Below are 26,073 nucleotides of genomic sequence, written 5' to 3'. Positions count from 1 at the left end.
TTCCTCTGTGCCTATGGGGTTGCCACAAGGGTTGTGGTTTACCGTTTATAACCTTGCGTTATTGTAAAAGGCGACCTATGGGTAAATGGGTTCGAATTACTTGAGTCTATGCATCTCTTAGCTCCAAAACAAACAAAACGAAATATGCATCATAGACCTGAATGCAGTGATCCTTCAATTTCTGCATTCTGGGACAATAAATGCCTGCGTTGCTACCGTCTGATTCAAGCAGCATGCTCTGTCTTATTCTAGGCCTGTGTGCATCTACAATAAGCTTATAACTATGCGTGTAATCTTGTATGAAATGTTTTATTAGGTAATTGAAGGCGAAATTGCGTTTCGTGCACTTAATGATTACATTCACATTCTATCTTGTGTATTTATTAATCCGTAGTAGCAATAATTCCTGATTACTTGTGGTTATTACACTCGTTTTATACTCCCTTGGTGCAACTTTGCCAATATGCGAGATAGTATTTGCAATAACATTTCTGATACAGAATTTACATATGAACAGGGCAAATTTGATAATTAAGTTTTTAAAAATCATGGAGATTATCATCTATAATTACAGTGATGTAAAAGTTCAAGTGTTCATTATTATAGATCCGACACATTGCAAAAACGGTTCATGTAACAATTGATCTATTGAAGGTTAAAAATGATATCTATCTATAATTCATTTTAGAACTAAAAATCTGCACAGACAATAATTAGTGTAAGTTTAGTTACGAATTCGTGTAAAAATGCTATAATTATGCAAAATTTCTCAAATTACAAAACCTTGAACTATGTACCAATACTACTGTGAACGTTTGGTTGAAATCCGTTGAAAACGGTAGAAATTGCACACAGGAGAAATTGATTACACTCGCAAGCAGATGTTAATCAATCTAGTTATAAGTATCTAGTTAAAAACTATAATAAATGCATTGCATGTACCAAGCGAATCATCTTTCTCTCCATTCGATTTTGGCTTTCTTTGGTTGTTATAAATTCTAAGATCACCAGGGGACAAAACAATCTCATCTGCTGTAGATACTGGAGATAAGACATACATAAAGTCCAGTAATTCAAACCCGTTTAGTCGCCTCTTACGATCACGCAGGGATAAACGATGGCTGCAATTCTGATGCCTCATACCTGAAAAGCAACCTCTTAGCAACAAAGGGGTAAATGAGATCGAAATGAAAATATGATTTGATGTTCCTGTAAAAAAAGAACGTTTTACTGTAGAACAGAAAATCTTGGAAATATGAAACTACTGTAAACAGTGACTTATATAAACAGGAGGTAATTTGCACTCATTGTTTTAAAAATTTATTTAGAGGAAGAAACTTATTTTGAGCTTCTCTTTTGACTGTGATAAATGGATGGATTTGCCCGATCGTTAATGATATTGTTTCAACTTTTAAAGTGATAAAGTGGTTTATACACGAAGTTCAGAGCAAACATGTATTTTACAGAACCATATTACCTATCCAATTTATCTAAATAGTCCATTAGATTGGGAAGATAAGGTAAACAAGCTAGAACAGGAGAAAACAAAGGCTTATTACACTTTGACAGGTTCACAAACGACAAACGAAATTTTGCTTCTGATAACGAAAATTAATGGAAACGAGTTTTCTCCGCCATAGAAATAAAAAACTCTTTTTAACATAAAATAGCTGTTTCAATTGCGTGTTCACCACTGAGAAATGGATGAATAAAAGCATGACAATATGCACAAACATTAAAGTGCCAGTTTTCATCAGTGTCGCAATTTAACTGTATAAAATGTTGCACATTGGAATAAACTGATGCTGTTGGGTATAAAAACGAGAAAATAAAGCAGTAAACTCAATTTTAACATGTTTAAAGCATCAAATTTGATAAAGCATTGGCAGACGGTCTGGTTGCTTTGGTATTAAACTAATAACCTAGAATAATTTGCATTTGTCATATATACAGACGGATTAATTATGCATTGATCAGTTGTTGCACGATTAGGTACCATAGGGAGTTGCAGAATTTATGGAGCAAAACTATGCATTGCAATCAGACAGGAGTATCGTGATGCGTCAAAATTGTACCTGATATTGTAAGAAATGGCTTAATTCATATGATATTCAAATAAGCGAAAGTGATGCATACAGTTCAGATGTCAGTACAGTGGATTGTTCACGTTTGAGGCAAAATTCTATAATTTACGATCCCTGATAAAAATGCAAAGGTGTTATATGTTTAGAAGATAAATATTTCAAGATGTTAGTTTTAAAATCTATCCTAAGTTCACCATATACTCAGTTATTTCACAAGAACTATTAGAAGAATACGTATAAACTCACTTACGTAAGAAAGTTGCACATAAAGGGTTGCAATTTATCTACAAATACTCGAACGCTCACTTGGGAAATTCTCACCAGACTGGCATTTAACGTAATTACTTAGACAATTTGTCTGACGAATACTTGCATTTACATTAAAGAGGCTCTGGTCAAATTCATATACTAACATAAAAAACAACAACAGTTTGGATAACGTTCCATTTTGTAAGAATGTTGTGTTAATGGGTATACGAGCTGCTCAAATCTTACCTCATCTTAATATCTTAAATGGACATATATTGTCCATATTCACCTTTAAATCAACACAAAAAGTATTACTTGTATTTAGGAAAATGTTAAAATATGAACTGAATGAAAAGTCAACAGTATACAGGTCGCATGGGTATAATTTATCAGGTTTGGAAATTGAATGTCACAACTTTTTAACACGGCCATAAGTTTTCTTCGGGATTTTATTCCGTTTAAACAAATTGTTTAGCAAGTTCAACTAGTAAAGAAAGTAATCCTTGTTTAAACCTCAACTGGTCAAGAATGTAATCCTGTTTTTGCCTGTATTCAAAGACAGAAAGGTAAACGAATAATTATATTCATTGCTTCAAAGAATGTATCTAAGAGTTACGTTTGTTTTATTTCTAATTAAGAAGAATTCCATTACATCCATCACAGACCATGCATTATATCCTTGGGGTTAGTCGGCACAGTTGTCCTTCTATGTCAGATCACGTATGAGTATTCCATCCTCTGTATGAAAATGTTGAATTTAATTACTGTGAAGGGACATTTAATGTAGCTTTGTAAGGAAATTTAATGTAGCTTCTCTGAATAATTACGTAAGGAAATTTAATGTAGCTATTCTGAATAATGCATAATATTGAATTACATCGTATAGTTACATCAAGACAAATAATATGTATATTGCATAATTATAATGTCTCGTATTCGGTGAATTATTATAAATATTTAAACCATTGTAGATTGTGTGGGGATAATGACTGGTGTTTTCGAACATTTTGTTTTCACAAGGGAAAACCTTACTTGAACAATAGTTTATATATTAATATAGAATAATTCAATTTGTTGTGCTGCTGCAATTTTATCATTATATTCGTATTTGATATTTATTATGTAATCTTGGTGTGCAGTAGTAGTAACATTAACCCCAATATATTTCTCTATTCTTGTTAGAGAACTATGTTACATTTGATTTAAAACAAGCAATGAAGAAAATAAGGTTTATTAGATTTCCACACGAACACGAAATGGGAACAAGAATCGATTGATTCTGAAGACAAGTTGTAACTGATGAAATTAGTTTATCTAAGATGAAAACAAATTTCTTCATCCTTGAAACTATTTGTTCTTTTGCAGGAAAAAAAGTTCTACAAAACAAATCTCAATCAATACAAACTCTACTGTACAAATTGTTTTATCTAATAACATCAACAATTGTACTGAGATTAGACAATTATATGTTTACCATGTAAGAAATATTTCCTGTTAGAATTGGATGTCCATTAGACATGACCCTTGTTGCGTCCTCCATTCTATATAATTAACAAAGACATGCACTTTGTTAGAACCATCGAAAGAGTGCATAATGGAACAAATCAAAACATGCACAATTATTCCAGGTCCATGTGAAGAGATACGTTTACTTGTAAGATGTGATTCAATTTACTGATTGCTTCACAATTTTCATAGGATACATTTTTTAAGATATTATCTTTCTTAAAATGACATTTTTTTTTCTGTCTTACAGTAATAGAGGACTCCGGTTCAAATAACAATACTGTTTCTTTTCTCTGTTTTTAAACCTTGAAGTATATCATATTCCTCCTACGAGACATCTTATTTTACGAGAAAGTAATATGTATTCATTATTGAAAAGTAAAAGGCAAATGAAAAATCACCTATTCAATGTGACATCAATTCTATTGAGGCTTTATCTGTTTTATTGATATAAATGTGCCAAATATATCGGTTAAGTAGTGAATTATGATTCAGAGCTTTGCATAGAAACAATAAAAGGCCACGAGACATCTAGAAAGAATCCAGATGCCGTAAGCTGCATAATTCGTTTATAGATCAAACAATATTTGTATCCAATAACTTTTGATGGACATTCCTGGATTCCTCTTGGGATCTGAAAGTGCTATTGAAGTGTTTTATTCATAATTCTGAACTATTGAAACAAGTGGGAATCATCATCGGTATACACTTGTTTGATCTCTCTTTATTTTCAAAAGAACAAACAACAAAAGAAAAAAGAAAACATGACATGGCCGTGGTCAGCTTTGGTCAAATAGTCGCATGGTTCATTCAATTTTGTAAAATCAATTAGGCTTTTGGTAAGATTTGTATTTCTTTGTCATCACAGAAGTATGTATATTATTTTCTCGATATTAACCGTGGTTTAATCAATTTAATAATAAGCGACCCTTTGTTGAGATAAAAAAAAACCGCTACAGGTACCGGAATAACAAAAGATGTTTTATACGAAGTATACTTCCTCTGCAAAACAACAATTTTAGGCCAAGAAGAATCTATGTTATTCATTGCCACGAAATAGCATCCCCAAATGGTACATTCATAGATGTATAAACCTTCTTTACTGTTCTGCCTTCAGAGGAATGCTTATTATAATTCCAGAGATAATTACTTTCATGGGGTTGTTACAATACATATGCAGTATATACTGCTAAAGATACCAGTGCAAACAAACTTGTATATTTAAGAAATTAAGTTGACTGTCTGTTGTTGCGCTAAAGAGAAATTGGCAAAATTTGATTTGAAAAGTTTTGTAATATAACATTTGAAGGTCTTTTTTTCATCAGTCAGAAAATGTTACATAATATGCCTTGATATAATGTGAAGAAAGCGCATGCTTTTCGAATCTTTCATCATAATATATTTTGATGTCCTTTAGTTTTGTCCTTCCGTCTGTCTCTTCACCGCCTATATATGACATTCAAGCCTGTGACAGTTGGTTGTTGCGTGAGTTTAGGCCAAAATTGTGATTAGAAGAGACAAATGCAACAACATGATTTTATTGCCATCTTTTCTCAGAGCGCGTATTCTACTTATTCTCAATTCAAATGTTTTAAGAAGAGGAATACATACACCGCTTTGGAATAATCAATGTTTATTCTCTAAAACTGATTTCCCAAGAGGACGTGAAAATAGATCTTTACTTACTATTTAACGATACAGTGTAATAAATGTTCATTTTGGCAGATATAAAGGAGAGAATATTAGATATTTTTATTCAGGAACATCCGTTTATATGAAACATTTGGTCAGACAAACGAAGGTGTATGAAGAGAATAATTTTAGATCAAGGCCTTATAAAAGATTATACTATCTTATTCTATGACAGGCGTGTGCAGTTGATTAGCAATAACATATCATCCAGTATTATACGCCCCTCCTCGGGAGTAGTAAAAACTATATAGAAAGTAATAACTTGATTCAGTATAATTCGTAAAATGTGTATGGTTCTTATATATTGTAGCGATCGCTTAATTTATAACGCAATGAAAGGTTTAAAATACAAATGTTGAAGATTTTCTAACGTTTTGCATATCTTAATTAATGCCTAATTATCATAGTTGGGAAATATAATAAAAAATATGTAAATACTTTGGCAGATAACTTGCATTTATAACGGACTGAAATATTAATTATGTATGGAAGTGATTAGTGCCAAAGATTTAGACTTGGTATTGCAAGCAACATATTCAGTAACAAAAATAACTTTCTATGAACCTGGTTTAATTTATGTATAAATGATGTTTGTACGGTTAGATTAGTTGTTTTTTTTACATGATTATCTATATTCATTATAATATGTTGAAAAAAGGGATAGAATTGTATATTTCTATGAAAGAAGAAAGAGCGTTAATGAAGCCCCAACCTACTGATTTAACTTAATGGAATTTGTCTGCTTTGAATTAAATCACTCTAATCGAATTTTAAAGGATTTCAATATCAAGCAAATTACAAAATAGTGGCTAGCAACAGGATAGAGCCTGGTTAATCTGAACTTTACCTTGCTCTATACATGTTACAAAGGTTAACCACCTTCAATTTCAGCAGATAACTGGTTATCACACATACGAAACAGTAACGACTGGAGGTATGTGAATCGGATGGACATCAAAGAGAGATTAATTTAATAATGAACCACAGAATTTTATTTCATCTAAACCTTGAATTACTTCTTTTTTTATTCCATCGCGTTAGTCTAAGTGTTTGTGCTTGTGTATGTGTGTGTTTTTTTTTAATTTTTCAAAAAACGAACAAACGTCTTTTTCTGCAAAAATTATATTAAAGAACTAATTTTTGTTACTTAATATGGTAATTCAAACTCAGTTGTGTAAGAGGAGAGTCACAGACTGGTCGATAAATTTGTCAGCAGGGTATTTTCTATAATTAGGCTTACAGCGTTCATATATCTGCAGCAGACGATAAGTTTCCGGCCGACACAAAGTTACAGAATTGACTGCACTATAACACAAGTTAAGACGTTGCATTGAATAATAATTCAATTCGTCTTTATTTGGATGTTCATTTGTTCTTAAATGTTTTAATAATTATTTAATGCATTTCATAAGAGGTCTAATTTTTTTATCTAGAAGATGTGTAATTTAATCTTTGTGTGTAATTAGTTACAAATTACTGTATCTTCTTTTCTATCTGAAACTATCTGAAATATCAAATCTGTACTAAATCTACAATATCAAATCTGTGAGCTTTGACTCGAGCTATGATGTGGTAAGTGTAAGAAAAGAAAATATAGCAACTATTTGCATACTTCGAGTTTGTGTTTACTTTTCTCTTTATTTGTCTTTATATCTTTTCCATCTCTATAAAAACGTTTCTTTAGTATTAATAATTGTATGAAGGACTGCAAAATAAATAAGGAGAGATTTAAAGGAAATGTAAATATTTCCCAAACGTTTTGATACAGTCGTGTCAATGTTGATATTAGAAGATTAATTGAACATAAATATTTACTTGCTTTCATAACTATATACATGCTTTATTGATTACAAATGGCGAAGGTGATACTTTGAGGTGTTTTACACAGTATGTTCAAAAGCCAAAGTAACATAATTCACAGCCTTTGTTAAACTTGTAGTTAAGTTTAATTTACAGTCGTAAAAATCACTTTATCATCTGTAACTACCCATACGGAACAAAATAAACAAGCGGGGGACGATAAATTCGTCAAGTCACCTTCGTTTTAAACCGATACATTCTTAAGAAGAAAAAAGGATGTTAGCTTGTACAAATAAGAGACACTGCACAAAAAGATGTTGATAGAATTACACTGATAACATTCCACCCTTTTTGAAATTTAAGAAAGTAGCGACTTTGATCTTTAAGTAGTACAAATTGTTTACAATATAGATACGGTATAAACCAAGGTAGTATTACAATTACGTTTGTATTTCGTATATTTATTGGTTAAAACTGGCGAGCCATGCCTCAAGCAACATCTGGTCATTTACTGAATATGTAATTATTCAGATTGACACTGCGATACGGGATTACTTTTTCATATGAATACACACCGGTGTTAAAATGTCGTCTGCTTTAATAGTGATATGAATTGAAATATCCAATATTATAATAGTAATAATACTTGTGGGAGATTTAAACCTGTATTGAAGATGATTGTATACCTCCTATTGATGTAATTTGATGATTTTTTTTCTGTTTGAAAATTACAGGATAAAACGCATAGTTGCTTGCATGGATCATAAAACATAAACGTATGAAGTTTATAGTCATTAAGTGTGACTCTGCTCTAACTTACATAATAACACATAGCTCATATCATCATTTAATCATATACGGAATGTGCCTGTCAAATGCAGACATTTATGTGTTTAGAAACTGTTCACATATACATTGTATATATATATATATACATTAACTCATGTATAGTTATGTTTGTGTGGTATTTACAAACAGCGATGTATGAAGGAAATATTTGTGTGTAATGCCAAGATACTTTATGACCCTATGTACAATAAGTACATACCTTTCATCAGTTCTGAATACAAAGCGCAAGCAGCTGGCACGTGTGGAGTTTAGCATTGTATACTTTTGGATTAAGTTTTGGATGTATATTCGGCGGGTTTTTTGTTTTGTTTTGCAATGTGGGATATAAATTCTATTGATTCGCCATTTGTAAATGGAATGTCGTTCAGTGTTATTGGAAAGTGTATGTCACCAGCTTAGAGGAGCATGTGATAACAGCTTGTTATTTCAGTACATCTACATTTAAATTTATAATAAGTCTATAGAAATAAATTTGCATACCGACAAGGCTGTAACAGATCTATTAGCGAGAGTACATGTTTACCTATAAAATATCTTTATACTGTATTCGCCATGCTATTGTTTATATTATAAACAATAATGTTTACAGTATAAACGTCTCCTATATAACCATGCTTATCTTGATATCTACCATTTTGGCAATAGCCACTTCAGTAATAAGAATATGTGCGGATCATATATAAATCAATTCGTTCACTTTCGATAATTTATTGATCAAACTTAAATTGATTAATGTCTATATTATTATATGAAATTTATTTATGACTGACCTTTTAAAAACCGAAAATTATCATAACAAACGAGTTCTGAAACGTTGTTTTTTAAGCTGAGTATTAACTTTAGGATCGGCCATTGCCTAAAATGCAGGATATCTATCAGTATGTCAACTAGTATTAAACTTTTCTGAGGGTAACATTATTCTCGTCTGCTTTAGATTGTGTAGAAATGGCGCCTATATCAGCATTTGAGCTAACAAGCAAAATAGAGTCTACATCATAGAGTTCAAACAAAAATATAAGTGTTCCTCATAAACATATGTTACTATCCATCAACAGCTTGTGATAGAACCCTTTAGCTTTTAAGAAAACAGTAACTTACTGCAAAATAATTGAATAACGCGGGAATTTATTTTCATACTGTTTCCAAAACGAAAAATTCTCGGCAACGTCGTGTTCAAGTTCAATTATCGATTTTACTTATTTCTGAAAAATGTTAACTTGGATAATGCATTCGTTCCTCGTTAAATTTAATTGCATGTACTACAACGGCAATATGTGTATTTATAAACACAGTAAAACGGTTAATACGAGTATTATTTGACTTACAAAGGAGCTGTTGTATCTGTTTATGTACATTGACCTGTATTTAATGTATGCATATTTAATGATAGTATATCGATCATCGATACCCAGTCTCTGTAGTTTATAATTCCTTTGATCTATTTATATAACATGTATATATATATATACTGATTTGCGCTTATTGACCGAGGAAAATAACCAGATTTAGAAGGGTCTTTAAGTATATTGTTCTTTAATTGCACTTGATTCAGTGTTTTCTTATCGCATGTCTGCAAACGGATTTAGTTAGTGTAATTTGTCTAACGAACATAAGAGACAAAAGAAGCGGTATTGCGCTTTTTCATAATAATCTAGTTTAAAACGATCTCGAATGAATCATACTTAGATTATAATCAGTAGTGCTTATGTAATATTTACTTTTTTTCTTCTTTTTTGTGTGTGTGAAACTTGCAGGATATATTAACTTTCACTTGTCGTTAAATTCATTTCGTGACCAAAGTTTGCTTTTCATTTCCCTGAACCATTTTGTGGATTAGAGTATAGTGCACCCTCTTCACAATAGCAGTATAAAGGGTATTATTCTGCAGAGGTGGATTTTTACTTAAAGTTCTTGTTTCCGCATTTCAAAATCTGATTACGATTTAATGCATTTTAAAATATACAGAACAAAAATAATAATGACGATTTTATTTATATATTTTATTTATACCGGTTTGGCTCAAGTATGTTGTTTTTCAATACCTAAATAATATAGCATGTCATGAATCAGTTACAGGGAGGGGATGTGAAACTGTAGACATTATTGATATGTCTTGATTTAATAAAGAGTGCAATATATCTCCTGTCAAAGAACAGAGAGTTTGAGTTTGACATAGATTTATAGTCAATGGCGTTTCCGGGGAAACAACAATACATAAGTAGAAACATTGCTAGCATACGTAATCTTGAGGAGTACGTCCGCATAGTGTGCTCTTAAACAACAACAAAAAAAGAAAAAAAAAAGAAAAAAAAAACATTAACCGCGTTAATTTTTTATTCCCGCGTAAACGTCACGTTCTGTTTAGCGTATAGTTAAACGGACGTTGCGTCATCAACAAAGTAACTGACAAACACAGATTCTCGTTAATATTTTGGACTTAATGTTAGGAGTTTGTTCTATTTTCAGAGAGATTAAGCCATGAAAAAGACATGTTTAACCATGATATAGTTACTAAATGACAATAAATTGACGATTAATTAACCCAAAGATCTTTTATAACCGAGGCAGCCGTGTAAACTTTGACAAGAAAAGAAATATTTACTGGTTTTCTAATGCGAGAAGTATGTTAAGTCTCTCAGAAGACGGGTTAACAAGTGGATTTGTTTAACTGACAGTACTGGCCACAAGAATTGCAAGGGAACTTTAGATATACGATAAGATAATATCCTGAATTTGCATGTGGCTTCGGTATACTTGATTATGAGTGGAGTTGACATTTATAGATTTATCAGAAAATGACAGACCATTGAGAAAATAGCGTTAAGACTCGAAGTCTCGTACATATAGAGAGTGCAGTTATATATTGTTATCTATAAGTGAGTTATTTTAAAAGTGTAGACTGTATAAGGAAAAAAGAAATGGAAGATGTTTGGGAAACCCGACAGGTCCAGGATGATCAAGGGAACCTCTTGGCGGAGCACCATAGGGTGTCTAGAGATAAAGGTATTTTTAACAACAATAACATTTCTTTACAGTAAAATATATAGTATCACATTTGAAAATTTCTACATACTATCAAAGTGATGTTCATTGTAAAAACGTTAAAACTATGTGAATAATCAACAATTCTGACTGGGCAACAGAATTACACAAAATAGAAAATGTGCTTGATAAATAAAATTCCTTGCAATTTCAAAAGATAAAAATAATTAACTAGCGAAGGAGAGGTAATGATAATAGAAAAACACTATTTGTTTGATATCAAAGTTTTAATATTATATCGTGTATCTTAGACCAATTTATATGCTGCAATAAAACAAGATCAGAAACACAAGGTATCATTTTAGATGTTCAATATTTTAAATAATAATGCTTGTATTTTATAGGCTGTAGGATTTATGAATATAGGTGGTCTCTATGTTTAAATTAAACTCGCTTCTTTCCTCTAAATGACCTATGGCCATAGATTATTTGTAATAACAATTGAATTTCTTCTTGGTTAGATTAATTGAAGATATTTGCCAAATTGTGCCAAAAAATGTTGTCTGATAAGTGGGCGTCTGTAGATTTTCGTATACACTATATGATATAAGACGTCTGCTGTGATTTTTTTAGCTTGTTTGTTTACAAACAGAACGCACAACAAAACAACTTTTATCGTCTGCAGAACACGTGTGAACTGTTTAGCCTAAAATAAAAATAATTCATGCCGTATCATTTCGTGTTTATATACATACTATAATGGTATATTTTATAATGTTTTTATTCTTTAAATGGCATTAAATCCAAGTTGCTCTTAAATCCGAAAACGTATGTTCAATTAGCCAAAAGACTTTTTTTTTGGAAAGTTGAATTAAATTCCTGTTCTTAAACATGATAGATAAGCTTTGTTAAAACCGGAGTATTGTTGAAACGTGTTTGTAAAACCGTTTGCGATAAAAGCAATACAAAATAAATTACGTGAATTACGTGTCTTGAAGTGCATCAAACGTCGTCATCTGTATATTACGACTGAATTTTTATGGCGGAAATATTAATATGATATTCGCACCGTTTTGTCTACGTTGCTAAATTGCATATTGATGCTCTGTAACCTTTCATGCATATTTTACATGAGGGATGTCTGCTAAATGCATTATGTTAATTTGAATATTTTACATGCTCTATTATCTACTAGAGTGTTGAAAGTATGATTTTACTTTCTTTGCTACATGTTCACGGTTCTTTAACACTTTGAAAGTGCATGTATATATTTACAAAAAAAGTTAAGTGCATATTTTATTGCAGCTCATGCATGTAAAATATTATGCAGATGATCAGTATATAACGAAAAACAAATGAGCTGGACAACAAGTTCTTGCAACATTAGATTAAGCCCTTGCCAGTTAAATGTATACATATGTATAATATATTATTTTGCCAACATATTGTTAAATCAATATAAATTTCATGTACATGTTTTAACAAATATGAATTATTAAGGCGAGTATATCGATGGGTATGCTAGAATTCCCGAAAATAAAAATCAACATCACTTTATCAATTGTAGAAAAACATTTTATTTTTTACATAATTTAAACATCATTTGTTAAGAGAGTTCTAAACATGACTCATATGTAGAATATTAAGTATCCTTTTTTTTAGAAAATTACTCTGTGCAAAATGCAAATGAATCTACCATTGGAAATGGAAATGTTTCTGATTGTTGAATATAGAAGTAGTGAATCCCTGCATGGAGATTTCGTGCAGCCAAGCTTTAAATGACTGCTTAACATGCATAAACATGTAACCTTATTTTCCGACCAACATTACATTCAGCTATAATTGAACCATATTGTTACAATCAAAGTCGCTGAAGCAAGGATGTTGATACTTTTTTTTCGCAATGTAATCAATAAAACAGGGCTGTAAATTGTTCCAGTTTAAAGCGAGTTATGTTGTTGCTGGCAATATGGACTTGTGGAGAATTTCGTAACGCACTATTCAAAGCTTTTTTCAGAATTGGTAAAGATCTGTTTCAAGAATGTTTTGAATAGGGAACCAACATGTCAAAATGAAATCGTTTTCTTAGGAAGCCCGTTATAACATTTCTAAGTTTTTTTATGTATAGAAAGGATAGAGCTCTATGTTATGAATCAAATATTCGAGATGAAAACATTTCACTCATAACGCAAGATTATTGCGGTATGCCAAATGTTATTGCGCTTTTGAAGTTGAAGTATTTCGTCTAAAAACGTAATTACTGATTGACATTCTCTATAATATGCAAAGGTTACATCTTGCCGTATTTAACGGTCCAGTTAGGTGGAAAATTAAAATGGGCTTATCAGAGTGAATATCAACTTCGAGTGTTTACGCCTGCGCTTGATTAAAATAAAGAATGATTGTGCATTATGTGCTTGATGTTGAATGTCATATTTTCTTAGAGCAACCTTAAGAAATGCTTGAAAATTCGTAAATGAACGACTTTTTATTCTGTTTAACGGGGTCTTGCTCATATCACTTTAATAAGCTTTGTGTCTTGAAATATAAAATAATTATTTTTTATGCAGAAAACTGTATGAAGTAGAAAAATCTTATCCTTGTCTTTTTGCAATGTCTACACGAAGGTATTTAAAAGTGAAGGTATATGGGTGATATAGAACTGCTTTTCATATACTCATTGAATTCAGTGACTAATATTTACCATACACAATTACACTAATCTTATTAGGATATCATTTAATTAAATCAGTTTTAAGTATATTTCAAATGGAAAATTTGGATATTATGCAAAGAAGTTGCAGTTTACTTGCGGAGGTATTATTATCTGTTTACAATCTCTCAAAAGTTCTGGTCTACTTAATGTCTTGCATGCCTGCGAAGCGTTACTTAGATGAGTTTAATGCGATTGACCATGACATCTATGGAGTTATTCACGAGTTATTCACATGAGTTATTCACTGGAGTTATAACGGAGCATCAATAAAAAAGCTTCCACTTTCATTTAAGTAACTTTCTCATTCGGAAAAAATAGCATCCTAAGTGTTTTACAAATAAATAGAGCCACAAGACAATTGATTTTCGAGTCATCTTGACCAGATGTTCACAAACCCTACACTCTCCCCCATCCAGAGAAGGGTTGAAAAATAATTGTTTTGCGTGTTTAATAAATAAGTGAATACTTTTAATTCAATGCCGATAGTTTCTATATAGTACATTCAGCATAAATTAAATATACTCATTGACGGATGTATTATAACATTTTTCTCCTAGAGGGTGGCATATTATCTACGTTTTTGTCTTCATTATACAGTCGCAATAATGAATGTTGTCCATTGTTAGAGAACTATAAATATGCTCTTGTCCTTTCATTAACATTGTGCCGTTTATATTAAACGGAAATGGTTTTACATTTTATGTGAATACTGGCCCAAACAGTGTAAATTTTCACAAGTTGCCTGTTTAAATATTCGAAATGTAAATGAATCGGCTGCTTGAAAGGATATTAATACAAATGAGAGCGGAATTACATTAATTGTTGGCTGTTCTTTCATGCTATGTCAAATTAAAAGGTACTTAGTTCAGCACTGGTTCACGCACTTAAATTATATCACTGATACTATTTTAGAATAAGGGTGAGATATTGGTAGGTTTTTTTTAAAGGCAAGGAGTGTTCGATATTCGTAGAATAAAGAAGTTTATATAGAAGAACCGAAATGTTATATATCAGCACTTCCCTTTTTGTTTTTCTATAAACCATCAGCAGTAAAATATAATGGTTTCACATACTATCAGTTCAGATGGGAAATGTATTTTAAAGCGTCTATTTATACAAATAAGTACCAACAACTTTGCATTTGTATCTTCAGTATACCTTCATAGCGATACATCTCATCTTGTCAGTATGAATCTTTGACCTAATCTTTATCCAAAATGTTCCAGCTATGCTGTATGTTATAAGAATTTAAATGAAGGAGCTGATATTATTTCTTTCATTTTACCTTTCCCTTTCCTCTTACCATTTTCTCGTATTTTGCTCACCGGTACACATAATTAACAATGAATGTAATAACTGACCGCTTGACCACAGGTGGGGTACGGCCGAATAACCCGTAGGCAGTCTTTACTCTTTGTACTGGCTAATTAGATTTAAACTGTAAACCACTTGTCCTTGTCATTCATAAGGTGATGACAACGATAACGACCTTAGGGTACATTCGTACATTGAGTATACTGTCCCCACCTACTCATATATACGTGTGATGCACGGTGTACTTCTTGTGAAGTTAAAATTGCCTTACCATACCATATTTGTTATGTTTGGTTCATTTAACATAATATGTACCGTGGGAAAATTGTAGGTAAAATATATAGGTTTGTAAAATATATATACAATGTGAAAAGTAACTAATACTACACATATGTTTTGATTAGTTTACAAGTTTGTGTACATCTATTTACCTTTATTTTACGACAGTACTCATTTTGAACAACATATCAATCTTCAATGAAGGCCTTTCACTTAAACAGCACAATTTTAACACGTACGAATTAAATAGAGCTATCAATTTGTAGTATAAGATATCAAACATTGTCATCATGTATTTTATAAAGAAGTCTTATTACATATAAATATCAGTCTTTGAACAATCATAAATTTAAAGGTTACTTAAAATTATGTTAAAAGTGTAAAGTTATAAATAGTTCCCATATTTTCCATTAATCTTCTGATATCACTAATGTGTATCTTATACCATCAAATATATTAGTTAAAAAATGAAATATCTTTATCCGAAGTTAGATATAAAAAATGTGAACTAATCTCAGAAAAATATTTCTCCACCTCCTACAACTGTTATCAGTATGACTTCCGGTTATTTCGTCTTGGAACTCTAAAAAAAACAGTCTACTTCCATGGAGATAATATAGTCCGAAAATAAATATCTTATCTTGATCAGTTACGATAATTCATATTTGTACATCTATTTTCATATCCTCTATGAAATGATAAATCCCAGTTACAGTATAATGATGGTAGAGATTGGTATTTGATCATTCTGAACTATATTTTGTTTATAGTTTGGTAAGCAGTATGTAAAAGCTCCTCGCTAGGGACTCTTTTTTATCTTTAGAACTTGGTGGATGTTTTCTTATCTTTGTAATATTGAATACATGTTCCTTCGTATCAGATCTTATATTATTTATTATAGCATAAAATCGGCTATTTTTCCCTCTTTTGCCCATGTTATAACGGGACCAAAACCATGTGTTAACATAGTCACGCGCTCTTGTTATAGCCCGGTTTCACCTATGCGCAATACATACAGGGCCCAGTAAACAAACAAACAAAAAATGACGATTTGGCCTGTTTGCCAAAGAGTCATGCGCTCTTGTTATATTGAAAATTGATACGAGGGCCTCAGTCGCATATTCAAGTAACTATGCCGGAAAAAACGGCGTATAGACATCGGTGCTTATCTTTGTTGTCGCCCTTTCTAAGAAACGGACAGTTGTCAATGTAAACAAATACAGTAGAATCTACCTGTCATTCAGTTTAACACTCCGATTAACTTTCAAAACTAGATAACACAAAATTAATATGAGAATGTTTTTATTTATGTCAATGTTGATAAATGCTCTTTATATTTCTTTGAGAGAATAATGCTTAGTGCCTGATTTTTTGCTTGAAAAAAAAACCGATTCTGATGTCACTGATCTTTTTTCTACCGTCAATCTGAAATCATTCTAAGAATTTCTGAGGGTCATGTTTTGTCTTGGGTAGAAGGTAGAGTAACTTAACGGTTTTTTTTCTTGAGATAATAAATCTCCAAAGGCCAAGCTTTGCTAAATCAATTTAAATTCAAAATTTTGTTCGGTTCCGAGAATTTTCCAAGTTGTTGGCCCCGGAAAAATGAAACGCATACGTAAAACATAGAATTGGATAAATACCGTCCAAGCACAAGAATTAAAATGTAATTGTGTTTTGTTTAAACTATAGATCACGAATCTGTTTGAAAATTTTATGCTATAATAGCGTCAACGCACGTTTATTTCGTGTTATAAAGTCTGAAGAGTCCCTCGGAACTGTTGGAGCCCTCGCCCTACCGGGCTCGGGCACCAACCGTTCCTCGGGACTCTGCAGACGTTATAACACGGAAAAACGTGCGTTAACCCTATATTACATTTGTCCGCCCTCATATTAATATAGTTTATATATATTGTAAGTAGGGCTATTACATTGATACTAGGGCGGGTAAAGATGCAATTTATCTTCATTCTCAAACCATTAGTCTAAGTGGAATGTTATGTTCCTGCTAGACAACCGGTGTATAGACAATGTCTTTAATACCATTGATTGTCACAGAATTCATGTGTTTTCTATGAATCCTTTATGTGCGCCATACTATATACATCTTACAAGTTGCGCTTACGTTTTCAACACTAATAAAGAATGAACAGCTCTATTTTATCAAATCATTGCGCTTCTAATTTCAGAATATATACCTCTGTAATTTTTCAGGTTTTATTATCTATGGGACGCAGAAATGACATAAGTTACTCTTGTTAAGTTTTTTTTTGCATGATTTCTACTTACGATGTCAGTCGAAAGTTTGCCTACTTCGCTAGACCCTGACCAACTGCTATTACCTTATTACTAAGTGTCTATTCAATGTGATAGACCATAGAGACACGTGATTAGGTGCGACATCCGACCATACTTAGTTGTTCTATGCAACAAGTTCCTAAAAATGTTGAAAAAACATACAGTCATGTTTAATTAAGTGGCTAAAATAATGAAAAAAATAGCAACAGCAAATGAAAATCTTCAAAATATCATATATGTTAATAAAGCACATACGATAAACCATGATTATAGTACAAATGTATTTCCATAAATTTTGAAGGTGGATTTCATTTACCTTGTAAATTTAAGTACTTGTTAAAGAGTTTAAGCAATTCTTAAAATATTTATCGATCTAGCTAAATATTCATTAACATAATTTAGATCTATTGTTAATATTCATCATTGGTATCATTAATATCAGGGCTACTGTTTCGATGTCACATTGCATAAAAAGTGGCTCTAATGATGTGTTTTCATTGATTATTGTCAATGTATGATTATCCCATAGCAGTTGTATTGAAACCTAACAGTAATACACCATCTTACTGCCATTATTTATATCACCATTCCCAATTAACGATTCGTCTTAAATGGATGCAATCACGTGATCTTAAAGTTACATTGATACGCAAATGCTGCTGTAATGCAGTTGACCTTTAAGAGTATGCATGTTGCCGGCGGGCATTGTAATGTCTTCTTAAATTAGACATAAGCACGACTTGTATTGATCAAACATGCTTATTGACAATGTATTGCCGACAGCCACCGCTACTACACCGTGCGCGTATAACGTTAATTGCAAGTATCCAAGGTTTAATAGAAATAATTCTCTACTATCAAAAGGTGTTAGCAAGGCAACTTAATGAGGTTTTCTGATAAGACTTAAGTTATCGAACTGGGTACTTATTGGCATTTTAATGTTCCAGTGATCGTTTGATGTATATACTTGCTTATATGTTATCCAGTATTTATGTTGACTGATCTTGCACATTTCTTGCTTTGACTATATTTTTACGTTACTTTCTTTTTAACCGAATAAATGAAACTGCATTTCATAGGATATTTCACTTTTAAAGTTAACATTTTTGCGGAACGTTATTGACGAAAAATGGGGCTTCTCTCGTTTGACTCTTTTATCTTCTTTTGCACGTGTCTGAGGAAGTCATTAAAATATATATTACAATTAAAACATCAAGGTTAATTTATAAACTGTCAAAGTGGAGGCTTAAAATAAATCTGTATTTTTATTTTGAAGAGTGGCTGCACAATCACATTGTTTGTACCCTTTTGTGCATATTGGTTGAATACGGAAGGGCAGTTGGTGTCAAGATAATATCTTAAGCGTTCTTGTTCTTTCTTTCACAATTTTGTAACACTGTAAAACAAAACTTTTGAAGTCCTGTACATACTTTGCAATAGTTTAACGATGCGTCAGTGCGAAAATTATACAAAACACTACATTCAATTTTCTCATTTTGTACGGATGTTTGAATGTAGCAAAATTAATATAACAAGACGTAATTATATCTATGCTTGACATACATCAATTGCAAAACTTTATGATACAATATTTTAGAGCTATTTTGTCACGTTAAAATTGCAAGTGGCGTGTCGACAGTAATTCATGAATCTTAATCAGTGAATAAATGAGGCGTTAGTTATATACTGAACACAGGTATTCATTACAGGGATGTGTTTTTATTGATTTCGTTTAATCAGAAAGGCTAGTGCTAAACTGGTCGTTGACTTTTTTCCAGTGGTATATACTGGAATCAGTCATTGGATTAAATATTTATCATGGCGAGAGTGTAAATCAGTGAAATGGAAAGGTTTTCTGAGGAGAGCTTCCTCTGATATGTCCAAACATTATAAAATGTGACAGTTTTCTGACATCTGTGAAACGTAAAACCTGTGAGATATAATTAAAATATTAAATAAGAAGTGAAAAATGTCGGAATTTTCAAATTTGATAGCATCATCTTCATATAATGATAGCAATGATATAAATTCACCGACAGAAAAAGATAGTGGGAAGGAATTTAAACCGAAGCCGGGGTCACGACGGTCGCGTGCGTCGGCAAACTCTAGCCGACGATCTTGCGGTAAATGTTAAGATACTGAAGTTTTAAAACAGGTTGCATTTGTTGTATCAGATTTCATTGGCATTCAATTCAAAAGATCTTTTACTGCAAAATGAACGTTATTGATTTGATTTGCTGCTAATTGATTATCAGATATTTCTGCAAAGAACAATAATTATATTTATTATAAGAACTTAATATTACAAAAGTTATTTAGAGAAATGACCACGTGAAAAACGGACACAGCATGACACGTGTCATCTGCAAACATTTATATTGTTTCTACCAGTTGTTTAACTGTTGCGTTCTTTTCTATTTTCAGCGCACAGTGAGAATTGCCTGGAGAGAACGCTGCACTGTTTAAGTCACGTGCCTTGCGCGTCCTTAGTGGCATGGATCGTTTTATTTTTAGGTCTTGGCGGAGTGACTGGCAGTCTCCTGATTGGCGCAGACAGAACACGTGACCTGCTGGAAGATGATCGAATGTAAGTCATTATATGCATTGACAGAAATAGATTGTCTAGTCAATCGATGCGGATTTTAATTGCAATCTGGTTTGACCTTATAACGTATAATCGATTCATCAGTGTTGTGAAATGTACGCAAAGAATACTGTTTTGAATAGATGTAATGTACATATTTTAACTTGACGATTCCTTCTACAGTTGTTAGGGTAATGCTATTGAAGACTTTACAAATGTGAATATCTGTGCACTTTCAGATCTGGTGCGTGCCTGTTTCTAAATATTTCTTAGCTTCAGTCCGGTGATTCTTTTTCTGATTCCACAAGAACTTTAAAAGTTAGTAAAGCCAAAATTAGAGATACATCTGTCACAATTAAAGTATCTCTGGGAAAATCAGTTAAAGATTGAAATACGAATGAAACTTGTTTCGTTACCCCGTGTATACTTGTTAAAAGGTATTTTATAGTGAGATGGTCTTTTCAAAAACTATCAATAGTATGCGACTCGAACAACACTGTATTCTTAAAAGATAGGGAACTTGTGAAACTGTGGTGTTTACAAGCGCTTTGGAAATAGTCATTGAAGATTTTTGTATGATACATGTACATTAAAATGTCCTTAGATGTCATTTTCTCACTGAACACTTCTACTTTTAGATACTATCATAAACATGTATATATCACCAAGTGTTCAATGTGTCGTGAACGAGGTTAATGTATCTCTAATGATTGAATAGTTGTTGTGTTCTCAAGTAGAAAGATATGAGTTGTATATTATATGATTTTATTGTAATTACATCATTTAAAGTGTAATGGTACAAAAAGAGTCCTTATTTGATGGGATATGATAACTGGTTTATTTTTTCAAGTCATACGATAAAGGATCATAAAAAAATAATATAGTTTTCATTATATTCAACTTTACTATTATATTTATGTTATAGGGAGAGCTATTCTAGTCACCGGGACCTTGACATCTGTGTTTTGCTGAAGTGTTTCGAGCTTTCTCACTTTTTCTATATATTTTAGGCTTTGAAACTTTGTATACATGTTTATGACCATCATCTCCACTTCTGACAAAATTATGCCCCTTTTTCGGTCGGTCAAGTTTCTCGTATCACCCCCCCTTTGAGATATTACAGTATAACCTGTTAATTCCAGGAAAGAGAACATAACTCTGTAAAGAATTTTGATATAAGTTCGCCCCATCATACCCACACTTCCCACCCCTTTCGATAGAGAGTTTAGATTATCTTTCATAACCATTTCGATCATTTCGAGTAAACTGCTATGTTGTTGTTGTTGTTACAGAATCATACAGTTATGCATGTTTGGTTACTTTAACCTTGAACTTCTATTTAAGATTATGGTTCATGGAATTCACCTTAATCGGGGTCATCTCGGGAATGTTTGTAATTGGCACGTGTTTGTTGATAATGTGCCATTACTCGAGCGACCCGAACAGTCGCCATGCATTCAACACCTCAAGAAAAAATACGTGTGCAAGAGGACTTAACATATTTGTAAGTATATTCCTGTATCTATATGTAATTTGATAATAAGATGAACGTTTATTGTGTCGAACTTCATAACACGTTTTAGCCTGTGAGAACAGGTTATAGATGCAAAATATTTAGAACTTTTTGTACATTATACCGAGCGATAATAATCATCAAAGAGGTCATCATTTGAGAAGAAACTCGACTTAGAATGGTGACATGATTTTTAAAAAGGAAATACTTGTATTTTTGCAAAATATTTTTATAGTCAAACGGAATTAGAAAAAAAGTGTTTAAAAAAACAAACAAACAAAGACAAAAAAACAAACAAACCCTTTCCAATTCAATTTCCCTTCAATGTTTAAGCTAAACAGTCAAATAATGATTTTCGACAGAAGCTCGCTAGAATCACGTGATAAACAAGTACATGTGTCACATGTTAAGATTATTTTATTTTCGACAGATGCTCGTGCTGTGTTATATCCTCGTGCTTGCCTGGGTGTTTGCTAGTGCTATATTAACCATTCCTGTAGGTGCATTCACCCTCCTAATCATCATGAAGGACTACCAGGATGTTAAAACCATCGACCTGGCAAATTATGGTAAGTCACGTGGTCTCCTATAATTGTTATTAATATATGTTATGTGAGCTGGACTTGATACCCTTTAACTCTTTAATAACACACATCTTTAACAAATAGAGATATGTTACTAAATTTTAAATTATTGGTGTGAATCATTACGCCATATAAACTTTAGCGAACCCCTTTCTGGCAGGACATTCAGCGGGACATTTAGTTGGAAATAAATAATAATCTCTGTGTGGATATTTAAGTTTATTTATACTCGCAACCAGTTGGCAATATGAGTGTTCCGGAAGATTATTAGTCATCTTATATTTTGGAGGATAGTGCAATATACAGATGAAGAAAGATGTCCATATTCCAGAAGCTTTTCCTGGTTCTTTCGCACACATTCATGCACGGGACTTCAATTTAAAGTCTCATACGAAAAACTGATTAGTAATTTTAGTTGGCCAGCCCGGTATTCGAACCCTTAATGTCCAGATTACTAGTCTCGCGCTCTAACCGAATGAGCTTTGCGGGCTGGCTAAAAATAAAAATCTCTGCTTTAAAACACGCTTATATATAAACTAAAGGGAGGATACTCGAGTAATTGATATAAATTTTTCACCTTTAATGGCAAAGATCAAATTTGATTTGTATAAACGTGATTTCTTCTGTTGTATTTTTAATAATTAGATGATTCAAGTTGTACTACAGTTGTTTTACAATAATGTGTACTTCTTTGTTCTTAAAGGGTGTCATTCTAGAATCATTACCGGTGAAGAACTGGAGAGATTTGTAAATGAGGTAAGCTATGCACTTATTTAAACAAGGAAATTGTGCAATGAATATGTTATTCAAATGAGACATTATTAATGCCTGTCGCTTTATGTATTCAAATGGTCTTTGTATTGTATTATATGACCGGAAACGCTTACGTTTTCTAGTTTAAAATGAGTAAAAAGTCGTATAAAGATATAAAAAGGCTTTTGAGTCTATATTGATAAGGAAATATAATTTTAGGTCAATATTTGAATATATAATGCAATTCAAAAGATGAAGCGACATGTGTCTCCTTTCACTTCCGCTGGCTTTAAACATGAAAATCTTGTTCTTATGAATATATTACATTTATGTAGCATATTGTTAAATCAGCATTAAAACGACACTTGTATCCCGACCTGCACGTACATTTTTTACACTGTTAGAAAAACAATCTATATCAAATCACAATTGTCCCATCTAGCCTCGTTTTCATTTTCCTAATCCAAAATATCCGTATGGAACCACTATTGTACTCTATCTAGTCTCGTTTTAATTTTAGAAAAGTTCTGTCAAAATGTCAAAAATATGGTGGTGTGAATATACATGTACCTTGTTAAGTACAATACTGATTCTATTGTACTCGTACACAGCTTCATGCCTATATTAGACTCGAACATCTTATCCACTATGGGTTTGAGAGCTGTGTACTTGTCCAAAATAATTCAGTATAGTTCTCAACAATGTTTTATAACCTCTTCACGACTTAAAAAAAGTTTATTTTTAGTATTTATCGATATCTGCAGTTTCATGCAACAAAATAGATAAATAAACAAGATGTGTCACCGTAAATGTAAACAATTTGTTTATAGTGAATGGAAATTGCAATATTGATATCGTCTGAATAGAGGGAAATAAATGTGTTTCTATTATCGTTATCTTAGTTGATGTAGTTATTTCCCTTGTTATAAAACAAAATTTCGAAAGCAAAAAATGTTTTGTTATTATTATCTTACCAATATTACGTTACTGATATTTTCAGGGTCGGGATTTGTTGATCTGCTACACGGCAGCTTACTTCTCGGCTGTGTTCATAATCATCAGCTTGGTAAGTATTCTTTGCAATTTTTGTTTATTGAATAACCAGTCAAAACAAGATTATAATACATTTAAGTATGAACATCATTAAGAATCTGCTCCCAAAAAACAAGATGTTCGATTTAAACTTTTACTCAGCATGATGTTTACACTAAGGTGGGCCGGTGCCCATGCAGTAAACGTGCCCTGTCTTTAAACCAAAAGATTGGGGACGGTAGGTAGGTTCGAGCACCGCTTGGGTCAAAGTTGTTTTTTGATAGATACGTGCGTTCTTTAATGGTTTATCCTGGCAGACGACAAATATGTCATCGCATGACAAAAGAGTTTCTGAATAAATTTTGTGAACCAGTGTGTATAGTTTTCCATAAGTTGTGGAAATTTATATAGGGGTAACAACTTGTGCGTTTAAATGAAGAATGGAGTACATTTTCTAGTTATGGTTCCTGACTGCTTTTATGTTGTTTTTGTTGTTTACAGATCCATTTCCTGATGTGTATAAGCGCAAACATTACCCACCTTCGTGATGCTAGATTTGCTACACTTAACGCTTACGAAGAGGCGGAGGACGCTCAAAACGCTAAACAACTTAACGATACAACAATGTGACTTCCGGTCACGTGATATTTCAGGCACGTGATACCCACTAAAAATAAGTGGCTCTAATATTTTGGATTTTCGATCTCAGAAAAAAGTGTAATTGAGCAGTGTAATTACAAAGTGCAATAAGTCAAAAGAGATTAGAAAAACAGATGGAATACTCAGATATAAAGTGTTGTTAGTAGATTAAAAAGTATTTTAGGCGTTTGAATAAAATAGTTTGAATAAAATAGACAAAAAGAGAAGAAATATATTTTCAAAGAAGTCAAGGAAAGAAAAATGGACGACAAGTTTTAGATTAGTTATATGTTGATGCTTCTACTATTGGTTTGCTTTATATTTCGGTGTTGATTATTAAACTGGATTACATGCATGTTGTGTTTTAAGATAAGGTTGAAGGACTAGAGTGAATGCAGACTTGAACTGAAAGGTTTTTTACACATTTCGGAAGATACGTTTATCTGAGACAAATTTTCTTCTCTGTATTATAAAGTCACATTTTGCCGGAAGAAGTGCTACTTGGCTACTTTTACTCGGTTTTCTTGCCATATGTTATATCAGCAGGAAACACCGCTCTAAAATGTATTCTCACCCAAGAAATATGCATACGGAATATTTTCTTTGGGCGTAAAACAGGCGTTTGGTCAAAGCTTTACTCTTCTGTGAGACATCATACTACTCTCGATCGTAAAAAAGTAAAACAGATTCAATTCATACCTGTTCGATTTCATTTTCTACATACATTACATCGCCATTGTGCTATATAAATTGCATGCTATCCAAAGCATGCCGAAATAGCCGGAAGCATGTCATAGGAACCGGAAACACGTCATCACATAAACATTACCTTTTGATATTAGTGAAAGTTCTAGTAAAAAATCATGACAACAGATTTCACATATTTTTGTTGTTTATCATTTTTATTAGCTATGCCTCATTCTCATAAAAAAAACTTCTGCCATAAATTGTGCATGCATTACAGAAAGGTTTTACTTCTAAATATTTGAAGATCGTGTCCGGATGCAGGATTTGGATGTTACCGGTATTTGTTTATGTGTAACAGATTTCTGAAGAATTATTTTGCCCCTGTGCAATAAAATGGTACAGAAGGTGTCGGTTTCTGATTGACGAAATGTTGCTCATTGATTCTCCACTAAACGTGCAAATTAGAAAATATTCTGTCCCTCGAGTATATTTTGTTGCACTGCAGTTGAAAAATA

General features: G+C 32.2%; 1 protein-coding gene across 14 annotated transcripts in view; it reads left to right on the top strand.

Annotated features, from left to right (window-relative positions):
- LOC132721247 (uncharacterized) overlaps window positions 1–25,254 on the top strand; it is a 90,483-nt gene extending 65,229 nt beyond the window's left edge. For 10 of the 14 annotated variants that reach the window (XM_060705526.1, XM_060705518.1, XM_060705525.1 and 7 more), the window contains exons 2-7: window positions 20,191–20,353; window positions 21,695–21,854; window positions 22,294–22,432; window positions 23,151–23,203; window positions 24,201–24,266; window positions 24,734–25,254. In XM_060705526.1, the coding sequence (XP_060561509.1) occupies window positions 20,191–20,353; window positions 21,695–21,854; window positions 22,294–22,432; window positions 23,151–23,203; window positions 24,201–24,266; window positions 24,734–24,862 (710 nt within the window). In that variant the 3' untranslated portion in view covers window positions 24,863–25,254. Of the gene's footprint in view, window positions 1–8,284; window positions 8,437–10,572; window positions 11,184–19,603; window positions 19,890–20,190; window positions 20,354–21,694; window positions 21,855–22,293; window positions 22,433–23,150; window positions 23,204–24,200; window positions 24,267–24,733 lie in introns of those variants that run through there. The other 4 variants (XM_060705516.1, XM_060705515.1, XM_060705517.1 and 1 more) reach the window with 4 other exon arrangements.
- The last annotated feature ends 819 nt before the right edge of the window (window positions 25,255–26,073 follow it).

Source organism: Ruditapes philippinarum, unplaced genomic scaffold (assembly GCF_026571515.1).
Source record: "Ruditapes philippinarum isolate M1 unplaced genomic scaffold, ASM2657151v2 ctg1636_1_1_1_1, whole genome shotgun sequence".
Taxonomy (NCBI): Eukaryota; Metazoa; Mollusca; class Bivalvia; order Venerida; family Veneridae; genus Ruditapes; species Ruditapes philippinarum.
This window is presented reverse-complemented; position numbering and strand designations above follow the sequence as displayed.